The sequence below is a fragment of the Hipposideros armiger genome, unplaced genomic scaffold (assembly GCF_001890085.2).
Source record: "Hipposideros armiger isolate ML-2016 unplaced genomic scaffold, ASM189008v1 scaffold_75, whole genome shotgun sequence".
Lineage (NCBI taxonomy): Eukaryota > Metazoa > Chordata > Mammalia > Chiroptera > Hipposideridae > Hipposideros > Hipposideros armiger.
The window spans coordinates 1,391,899-1,402,853 of NW_017731425.1; the positions used below are offsets into that span (position 1 = coordinate 1,391,899).

Here is a 10,955-nt window from a genome sequence, read left to right on the forward strand (position 1 = left end):
TCTCTCTCTCTCTCTCTCTCTCTCTCTCTCTCTCTCTCTCTCTCCAGTCCATCTTTCTCTGCTGTGCATTCCTGTGCCTTGAACTTGGCCTTCCTGCCTGGCCCCTCAACCCAGTTCAGGCATCCATCCCTACTAACAAGATAATTATTTCTCAGATGGGTGCCCCTGATGTCTTCTCAGAGGTCTTGAACAAAAATGATTATTCTATCTTTTTCATTTTGATGACAATATCCAAACATGAATGCCAGCAGGTTCTAGATAAGCTCAATGCCTGCTAGACTGAGACCTGCCAAAGGTGCTCAGTGCGTGTGGCTGTCCATACTGTGTTGGACCCCAGCAGTACTGCTGTATGCACTGCAGGCTACCGGGAAGAGAACAGTGGCTTAGTAGTGAATAGAGTGTTCAGGGCCAGGGAAGAGCCAACGAAGCCACAGCTGCCTGTACAAACTTGGATTTGATGGCAGCTCAATCTAAGGGATTGCTGAGAGCATCAGGCTCACCCTGCACTTGGCAGATAGATAGTCCTTATTTGGATGTTATCGGCTTTATAGTTTTCCTTGTATTTAATTTGCAAGTTGTTTAGGATTGATAGCTGTCTTGGACCAGAAAGGACTTTTAAGAGTAAACATATTAGTACACATCTAAGTCATATTAAAAAAGAAGTAACTTAACCTGGGCTCTGGGAGAACGTTTGTCCTTTCAAGGGGTGGGTCTTTGCACATCTCTGGCCTGAAATTCCCTGGGCCCAGATAACCCCAAGGCCCCATCTGTGGGCCATCCCTGGCTGCAGGATGCTGTCCTCTGGGAAATCCAGTTGGGGACAGAAATTGGGGCCCTCTCAAACTGAGGCATATATTTCTAGACAGGAAGCCTGGGGTCCAAGTGACATGGTGGAAGGCACTCATCTTTTCTGGACCAGATTCCCCATTGGCAACATGAGCATCATTCCCATCTCATTTAGGCTTGACCCCGTTTCAGGGATGTGGGGTTGGTGGGGTGAGGGCTGGGAGGTGAAGGTCTCACATGAATCCTCCGAGCTCCTGGGCCTTCTGCAGGACATCTTCCAACGAGGACCCGGCAGGGACAGAGACGGAGTGTCTGTATGGTGGCCAGACACTGGGGACTTTCAGCATGACATGGATGACTCCTGGGACTTGGCTAGGCGAAGTGGTCTCCACAGCTGGTTCCAACATGACTTTGCCGGGGAAAGAAAAAGGGACAGCTGGTGTGAGGGCAGGGGGCCTGGGTGTTAGTTTTTTCTTCCCTTAAAGACACTGTGGACCATCGGGACCTCCTTCTTCCCTGTGGTCTCGTCTCAGTCAACACCATCATCACCTACCTACACATCCAAAACCTGGCTGCCATCTGAGCCCACCCCGTAACCTCAGTCCCCACATCCCAGTTGCCCAAGGTCAAGCCCCTCACTGGTTTCCCTGACTCTAGTATACCACCTCCCACTTATCTGCCACATAGTACCCCAGAGGGCTCTTTCTAGAATATACATTTGCCCATATCACTCCCTTGTTCCCTCTGAGGACCTCCTCTCCTTTTTATTCTCTGCCTGCCATTCATTCTCTCACACCCCACTCTTTAGCAATACCCTTCCCCCTAATTTCAGTTTTTACATCTCTGTGCCTTTGCTCTTGCTGCCCCTTCTCTGCTCTGCCCTCCCTTCTTTTCTCTACTGGCAAATCCCACTCACCAAGTCCAGTCCCTCTCTTAGAGGAAGCCCTGATTCAGGATGCTAATTGAGACTCATTATGATGTATAACAGCTAAGCAAATGTGTCCCTCCCCATCCATCCATCCATCCATCCATCCATCCATCCATCCATCCACCCATCCATCTACCCATTCATCCATCCAAACATTTCTGTACTGGGTATCACAGAAGGGGCTGGAGATTCCTGGCCCACCCAGAGCTCTCCATTTGGGATCTCCCTCTCCACAATGTGAGCCTCTAGAAGCCATGACCGCATCTTAGCTGCCAGTGTGTCCCCCACACACCTACAAACCTCTGTTGACTCAGAAAATCAGGACCAAACAACCACCCCTTCCTGGGCCATGCGTCTGAGACCTCAGTGAGTACCCTGCAGATTAAAGAGAGCCAGGGTTCCATGAAAGGCTTGGCTACCTCTTGGTGCCAGGCAGTCTGGGGAGATGAGATCCACATAGCTCCTGCGGTTCAGGACAGGCAGCAGCTGGGAAATCATGAGAACATTCTGGAAGGCCTCATCCTGCAGGCTGGCCAACAGAGCAGTCGTTGCTTTGAGGCATGATGTGCTCAGCTCCTCCCCAGGCATGTGGGAGGTCATCAAAAACTGGTGATAGAGTGGGGTAGAGAAGGAGGAGGTGGGTCAGCCAGTGGGGAGAAGCCAGGTCTTTCAGTCCTTGACTGGCCTACCACCTACCAGACACCAGGGTGGACCACCCACCTGTAGCGCAAGAGGGGTGCTGTATACATTCCCAAAATGGCCCTCTGGGGTCTGGGCCCTCAGGATTTTCTCTTGCGCTGTCGTGATGGCCAGGGTGATCCGGTTTCTCTGATCGGGGTTGAGGTTGGAGCGCTTCAGGCAGGTGAAGGCCAAGCCTGCCATGGCCATCGTGTCTGCAGGGGACAGAGCCAACTGGGGTCAGCCCAGGCTTAGGGGTGATGGGCGGCCACAGGAGGGCTTGAAGAAAGGGGTTGACATGGTCAGATCAGCATTTTAGAAAGTTTCCACCAGCTAGGGGGACCGACTCAGCCCAGTTTGCCCAGGACTCCCCCAGTTTGGGCACTGTAAGTCCAGCGTCCTGGCAAACCCCCTAGTCCCAGGCAAACTGGGATGGTTGGTTAGAGGTGGGGAGAGAGGCTGGAGAAGGTAGGCCCAACAGGACTTTATCCTACACCACTCATTCTAAAACCTGCCTGCACATTGGAATCAATCGTCAGGCAAGTTTTAAATGAACCGATATCTGGATTCACCTCCAGGTGGTCTGATTTAACAGGTCCAGGGAACTGCTTGGGCCCTAGGGGTTTAAAGCCTACCCCCGCCCCAAGGTGAGTTAATGTGTGCACAGTGGTTTTTCTAGAAGCTTCTGAAGCAGAACAAGCCCCCTGATGGCAGAGGCCCTGCTGCCTTCTCTCTGGGCACCTAACCACCCCCCTTACGCCATCCTACCCCACCCTATGCAAGGCACACACACTCACTCACAGAACCAGGCCCAGAAGAGACCTTGAATCACAATGACAAGAAAGGCCACTGCAGGCCCAAGGTCACACAGTGAGGAAACAGATCCAGGATCCAGGTCTCAGGCATCCCAGCTCATACAATGATAAGATCATAGCATATATCCAGAACTTTCTCCATTCCAGGCGCTGTGCTAAGCCTTTTGCTTACAAGGCATCATTTATTAAGATGCTGCAGAAGGTTACTTTATGGGAGAAGATGAATCAGAAAGGCCAGATGACTTGTCCAGGGCGTCCTACAATGAGCATGTGCCATGGAGCTGGGTTTCGGAATCTCAGTCCAGCTCCAACACTGGCTCACAGCTGCCAAACTCCACAAAAGCCCTCACCATTTCACTCCTAAGGGATTCGATAAGGAGGGGGCCCAAGAAAAGGTGAGCATGAGGCCAGAAGGTGGAGGCTTCAGTTGGGGCTTGGGGCTGGAGGAGTGCCAGCCTGGCCTCGCAGGGTCTGGCCCACTCACCCACAGAGAGGTGGCCCCGGTGGAGGTGGTCGTCGTGTTCCACGGCATACAGGAGCTTGCCTACTACGCTGTCATGGACCCGCTTCTGGTGGACACACAGAGCCAGGATGCTCAGGCCATACTGGTAGTAGCTGGTGTGGGGGTGACCCTTGTGATTGTCCCCTGGAGGCAGAAAATGGAGGGGTGGGGGTGTCATGCCAAGCCTGAGGGGTTGCCTCTCTGCCCCCTCCCAGCAACCAGCCCTGTTAGCACATAGGTCCCCATGGCTGATACATTTCTAACACCATCCTTTGGGTCATGAAATCCTTTATTCCCTCAACCCATACTTGCTGAGTTTCCACTAAGTGTCAGGTGCTGTGCTTAGAGGTATGAATACAGTGACAATAGGACAGGCATAGTGCAGCCAGGTCCTCTGACAATAACACAACCCACACTCACGAGAGTGCGATTAGAACTGAGATGTGGACCAAGGTCTGTGGAGCCATATAACAGAGGTCTCTGAGTAGTTGGGGCATCACGGCAGGAGTTGCTAAGGCAGTGATGCTAGGAAGGTGAGGCAGAAGAGAACTAAAAAGGAGGGAAACCTTCCAAATAGAGGGAACATATATGGAGACCCTGGTTTGCAAGCTAAGAGAATGCCAGTACGGCTGGAGCCCACTGAGGGGCAGGCAAGTGGGCAAGTCAGCGAGTGGGTGGGCAGAACTGGAGAGGAGAAAAGAACAGAGAGACTAGGCCTAAAGGCTGTGAACATAGCAGTGAGCAGCCCCTGCAGGGTTTAAGCAGTGCAGAAAGATCAGATTTATATTTAAAATGCTTGCTTTGTGTGTGCTGGGTCGAGTCAGGAGGCAGGAAGATTAGCAGAGAGAGGCTGAAAAGTAAGTAGAGAGAAGGCTGTGCCATTGTCCCAGAGGTGGATAGTCAAGTCAATCTTGGTGTCTGAGCAGCAGAACTTGTTGGCGGCATGCATGTGGGGTGCAGGAAAGGCTTGATCAAGGATGGCTACTGGGACAGGCCTGAGCCTCTAAGCGGATAGTGAGATAGGCAGAATGGAGGGCAGGAAAGAAACCTGGGGAGAAAACCCAAGAAACCTGATGAGCCCTCTCCACCCCTAGCAGACTGCATCTGCTTACCAATGGCCCTCTTCTCATCCTCCAGGAACCTCTTCAACTGTGAGACCAGCCTGTCCCCCTTGCGGCCACCAACAAACTCACAGTTGGCCCTGAGAGCGAGCAGGTAGAGGGCCAGCTGGCCCATGGAGGGCTTGGCCTGGTAGTCGCTGTCGTCATCAGTGGAGGCAGACCTAGGACAAAGCCAGTTAACAGCACTTCCAGGAGAAAGTACCACCCAGGTAAGCCTGGCTAGGGGCGACCCCCACCAACACCGCAAAGTGGAAAAAAAACCTTGCAGCGGGAAAATGTGCTAGAACTTACCCCAGCTATGTAGGTTGTGAGGTGTGTGCCACACATATTTCATAAAGATGAAAAATTAAACTCAAGGACAAACTGTGAGGGTTCTCCCATCCAACTGACCTGTGCTTGCCCCACTATTTTGGTCATGCTTCGCCCATGTACTCTCCCTTTTCTTTCTTCTCTCTGACCTGCATACACTTCTCAAGAGGGAGTCCAAGCAGGAGATGCTCCACGGTACTCCTGATCCTTTATCTCTCGTTTAAATTCCCATACTGGACCTCAGAACAGGCCTCCCCAAAACCCCCTAGAAAGGGAGCACAGAGTCAGAGGCTGCTTGTGGGCTTAGTATGGAAGAGTGTGGTCATGGATTAGTGATGTCTGCCTCAGGTACAGGAGAGTGTAACAGGAGCATAGGGGCCCTGTATTGGCATCTCCATTCTAGTCAAACCAACTCCATTCTGCAGATGGAGACAGGCCCAGAGGAGATGAAACTTGCCTAAAGTCTCCCAACCAAGCAGTGACAGGCCCAAACCAGAGCACAGGTCTTCTGTCTTTTAGGATGTGGAGTAAGACATGGGGAAAGGAGAAGAGAGAGCGTGGCAATACCCCAGGAGGCTCTGCTGGTAATTGAGCTTGAGGCTGTGCAGATAGAGAGCCTCGTTGGCCCCGGCTTCTAGGCTGGAGAGGCGCAGGCCTACGTAGATACTGGGGTTCAGGTGCTCCAGGGAGAGCTGGTCCATCCAGGGCAAGATGCGCTGGCCCAGCCTCTGCACCAACGTGCCGTCCACCTCTGGTATGTCTTAGGAAAGAGAACAGGCCAAGTGAAGTCGCAGGACCAGGCCACCAGCAAGGAGCTGTTTTTACCTTACCAGGGCCTTCTTCAGGGAATATGGCCCACCTCCACCCACCACACGCCCTACTTGTATGGGAAAATCTGGCTGTAACGAAAGGCAAAGGGTAAAAGGGGGAGAGCAGGTATCCCAAAAGAGCAGTTGGAGTAGGCCAGGGAGGGGTGGTGGGCCGAGGGCACAGGAAGCTGGTGCCAAGCAAACACTCTGCCCATCAGGAGTAACAGAGAGACTGGATGCCAAGCCTCATGGTGTGTCCTGGGCACCACACCAGACCTCGCTGGGTCCTCATGCCAGCCCTATCACGTAGGTAGGCACTGTCATCATTGCTTTGCACAAAAGAGGAAACAGAAGTTCAAAGTCATGTCACATCTTACATGAGACTGCTGAGCCACCAATGGGCCTGCCTGCAAAGCCCATGCTCTTTGATGCTCTGCTGAACACTTGCTCTACCCATTTACAAAAGCTTCAACCCACATATGGAACAGTTTTAAAGTACTGCCCACTGCCCACTTCCCACTGGCTACCTGGGACTGCCTGGTGAACTTCCTATGTGCAGATCTCAAAATAACCTTTTTCCTGCCACTTCTGTTTAGGACAAGAGGACCTGAGATTGTGAGGTGAATCGCTACAAAGCTATTATTTGTATCTGTGTGCTTTGGGGAAAATACGGGAATATCTGAAATACACAGAAAGCAGAAGCCTCAGGGATATTTCCCAGCTCCCCCTGACCTCTATCTACTTTCTTCCTTAGGGAAGGGACCTGAGCTGAGTAGGAGGCCTTGCAGTCACTTTGGACTTTTCCCCATTTACTGCCTCCAGGTCACTGCAGGGCTCTAGCTGTCTCTCCTGTGCCCTGTCCCAGGATGCTGCACAGGCTGCCCTCCCAGGGGACTGAGCAAAGAAACTGCTGGGCAGAGTGCCTCCTGGGCCTCCTGGCATGAGGGCCAGGGTTCCTCTCACAAAGCCCCATCTCTCCTGGTTTGGGTCCACCATCTATGTCTGTTTTCCCCCAAATCACAGATATCTGTTGCTATGAGAGCAGGAGGGTAGGGAGAGTAGGATGGGGTGAGGTAAGGAGGAGTTGCTTTTCTCGCCTTTTCTCTCAGGGTCTTTCTGTGTGTCTGCCTTCATCTCTCTCCCTCTCTCCCTCTCTCCCTCTCTCCCTCTCTGCCTCTCTCCCTCTCCCTTTCCCCTCTCTCTCTCTCTCACTGTCTCAGTCTCTACAAGGTTCAGCCTGTCTCTCTGGATATCTTTCCCTCCGCACCTCTCTTTCCCTCTCCCTTTTCTTCAAACTGGCGAGGAAGTCCCTGCCCCCACCCTTCTCTGACCTCCAGCAGGTGAGTCAGCCCTGGGGTTAGAAGTGATAAGAAGAGGAGCAGGAGCTGTAAACAGCCTCCTTAGAATGAAAGAACCGGGCAGATTCATACAGGGTAATAAAAGGGCCCCTGGGTGAGCTAGCTCCCCACCAGGGCCTCCCGCCCACAAGGCCACCCAGCTCTGCCAGCTGAGGACTGACTGGCATTGACATTCCAAAGCACAGGAGCCCACCTTGCACGAACATTGGTGCAACATCCCTGTGAATTTCACAGAGATTTAAGCTGGTAAAGCAGGTGCGTGGGATCCTGGCACCACACAAAGGAGGAAGGCCAGGGAGCATTCTTAGTTCACTTTTCAGGCCAGGGAATGAGGCTGGGAGAGACTAAGTGGCTCAGCAGCAGTGAGCTGCACCAGTCCAGGGCTCTCCAAGCCCCACAGGGAAGGGACTCTTATGGGGTCAGGCCTCTGGACCAACTGTTGAAATGTTCACAACAAGTGAGGTTGAGGACCAAGTCCCAGGTCTCCCCTGGAAACTGTCTAGACAGGAACCAAGAGCCAAGGGCTGAGGGGTCTGGTTGCACTTGTGGAACACAGGCCGAAGGCTCCTGGTACCAGAGACCTTGTCCTGGAGTTCTGAGAACTGAGTCTGGCAAAGCCCTGGAAAACTGAAGTGCCTTGGGCGGGTCACCTGGCCCCTCTGACCCTTGACTGCTTCATCTATCATCTGGACATGACTGAACCTGCCTCTCACTTTCTCCAAGGATCATAAAAGACCCTGGTGGTGAAAGCATATTGCAGAGCATAGTGCCGTTGGCAGAGTACAGGAGGGGGGAAAAGAGGTGCGTGTGCCCAGGGTTCAGAGACTTCCCTTCCTGGCTTCTGCTTTCTGCCTGGCCCCAGTGCCCAGGTAGCCCAAGCCTGTGCACTCAGACTGACCGGCTGGTCCTGAGAGGCCCCTGGGGGACAGCCCTGAGACACAGAGTCTGAGCAGCCAGACCCTTGTGCAAGGAATACTCGTATAATGCAAATGTCTCACCATGCCCATCCTACCCTTCTGGGACTCATCTCCCCACCAGGGTCTCCACACTTACTTCCCTCTACCTTGGAAGCTTTCCCTCCTTTCTTTGCCAGTTTCTTTTCTTCCTTCATGTTTCAGTTCCCATGTCGTCCCCTGGTCCTTGGAAATCCTTCGCTATCCTTTCTCCCTGAATCCGTGAACTTTGTGCCTGCTTAGCTTCCTTTGGCACTCACCACAGCCCCCAAACACAGCACCGATTTGCCCCTTGGCTTCCCTTGTCTGTCCCCTTCACTACAATGAAAGCTCTAGGAGGGCAGGGACTGGATCTGTCTTGCTCTTTGCTCTTTCTCCAAAGCTTAACACTGCACTTATCACAGAGCAGCCTCAATCAGTGTGCTTTGAATGAATAAATGAACAAATAACCGAATTCATGGAGGCAACTGTGTCTGGTGGGGAGTCAGACATACAAAGTGCTTAAACACTGAGGTCGAGCTAAGCCCAAACTGCTGCGCGAGCCCAACGGAGCAGATAAGTTGTATCTGCCCCCACACCAGAGCCTCAGTTTCCCCAGCTGTGTAATGAGGGGATTGGTCAAGATGGTCCTCCCTCCTAAGGACCCAGAAAGAAAGAGGCACAGAGTAGCTATGGTTACTTACTGCAGATGTCAGCGAGAGCCCCCAGGGCCCCCAGCAGGAAGAGGAGGGTCCCAAGGTGCCCCATGGCAGCAGCAGGAGAATGAGCAGCCGGTGGGAAGATGGACAGACTCCTAGGGCTGGCCTTGCAGAGGCTCTCCTGACCACAGCTGATCACTGCTCCGAAACAGGCAGCTTTCTGTCACTGATTAATCTCTCCACGCCTGGCTGCACGCTGCTAAGTCAGCAAAGAGAAAAGGGGGAAACAGTCTGTAGCTGAGGGGAAGGGAAGGCCAAAGACCAGAGGAAGGAAGGGCAGAGCAGCTTTCCTGGTGGTAGGGAGCAAGGGGAAGGGGAGGGCACATAGAGATGGTGTGATCTTGAGGCCAGCCACATTCTGTCCCACTGCCTAAAGAGCCCGCCACCAGATCTGTCCAAGACGGTCTAACTGCGCCTGTCTGGTATCTTCATAGCTATTCCAGTGGTGCACAGGCAGTGCTGGGGTGCCTACCTGTTGCCTCTCACAGAAGGGGCCCCTTGAAGTACCAACCCTGGCCTGGGACAGGGAGTGGAACCAGGAGCTGCAGTGGTCACATGAGGGAGGCTGCTTTAGTCAGCTGTTGTCCTCCTGCCCAGAGGGGTGGGGCTGGCTGTACTTGAAACAAACAGGCTAGTTTTCTTAACCAACCAGAAAGCTGGGAGCCTCCTGGAGACAAAATAAGTTAAGGAACTGGATTTAATCACTTGAGACACAAAGCCATGAGTAGCAGGGTTACTTGTCAGGACTAGAAAAGTAACCTAGAAAAATCTCTGCAAGGAGAGAGGCAAAGGATTCCTTATCTGACCGGCCCCACAGGAGAATCAATGTATAAGAGTTAACTCTGGTGGTGCTGTGTAACCTTGGCCAGGTCACTTAACCTCTCCGAATTTGAAATAGTTTCTTCTGTGTGAGATGAGAGAGTTGAACAAAATCATCTAACTAAGCTCCCTTCCAGCTCAACTCGTGAAGATGTTAAGACCTTAAAACACCTCTCATCATTTCCAAATAAACTTTATATTGCAATCATTTTATGGCAATCAATCTTTCAAGATAATCTGTTTCTGTACCTGACTTATTACAAGTCAAGCTCTTGATATAGATAAATATAGTTATACACCACAGAACGACATTTAGGTCAATGGTGCATATATGATGGTGGTCTCATAAGATTATAATGGATCTGAAAAATGCCTATTACGTAATGGTGTTATAGCCATCATAATGTCATAGCGCAAATGTTGCAAAAATCAACAAAGCTGTGGTTGAGATGGCAAACAACTTTAACCTGGGTGTGGATGAGGATGGCACTGGGCGTTCCTAGAGGTGGTTCCCCAGGAACTGACTAGTGAGAGGTTGTTAGAACTAGAACAGGAATGCATAACTGAAAAAGAGTTAGAGAAAAGGAAACTTCAGAAGAAAAAGAACACCCAAGAAAATTCACAGTGAAGGGTTTAGCAAAAGCTTTTCAGACCCCAACAAGCTCCTTAAAAAGTTTGAAAACATGGACCCCCAACACTGAAAAGTTTTCATTAATAGAGAGAAATGTTCATGGTGCATTATCTGCTTACAAGCAAATCTATGATGAAAAAGACACAAACCAAGCAAACCACCATGGACATATTTCTGATAAGAGTTAAACCTCCTCAAGAAGAGCCTCAGGCAGGTCCTTCAGGAAGTATTCCAGAAGAAGGCGTTGTTATTATAGGAAATGACAGCTCCATGTGTGTTATTTCTCCTGGAGACCTTCCAGTGGGACGAAAAAGATGTAGAGGTTGAAGACAGTGATACTGATGAAACTGACCCTGTGGAGGCCTAGGCTCATGTGTGTATTTGTGTCTTAGTTTTCAACCAAAGAGATTAAAAAGTAAAAAAAAAATTTTTAATAGAAAAAGAGCCTATAAGAATATAAAGAAAGCAAATATTGGCCAGCCGAGTGGTTTAGTTGGCTAAGAGTGGGAGCTCTGAGCAACAGGGTCGCCGGTTTGAATCCCACATGG

The 10,955-nt window shown here is 51.4% G+C and overlaps 1 protein-coding gene across 2 annotated transcripts in view; it reads right to left on the reverse strand.

The window, feature by feature from the left end:
* TCN2 (transcobalamin 2) overlaps positions 1–9,535 on the reverse strand; it is a 13,359-nt gene extending 3,824 nt beyond the window's left edge. The window contains exons 1-8 of one of the 2 annotated variants that reach the window (XM_019643246.1): positions 9,430–9,535; positions 8,943–9,153; positions 5,707–5,899; positions 4,822–4,991; positions 3,692–3,853; positions 2,435–2,607; positions 2,134–2,320; positions 1,024–1,195 (exon numbers count right to left, since the gene is read on the reverse strand). In XM_019643246.1, the coding sequence (XP_019498791.1) occupies positions 1,024–1,195; positions 2,134–2,320; positions 2,435–2,607; positions 3,692–3,853; positions 4,822–4,991; positions 5,707–5,899; positions 8,943–9,006 (1,121 nt within the window). In that variant the 5' untranslated portion in view covers positions 9,007–9,153; positions 9,430–9,535. Of the gene's footprint in view, positions 1–1,023; positions 1,196–2,133; positions 2,321–2,434; positions 2,608–3,691; positions 3,854–4,821; positions 4,992–5,706; positions 5,900–8,942; positions 9,157–9,429 lie in introns of both variants that reach the window. The other variant, XM_019643245.1, reaches the window with a different exon arrangement.
* Positions 9,536–10,955: the final 1,420 nt, after the last annotated feature.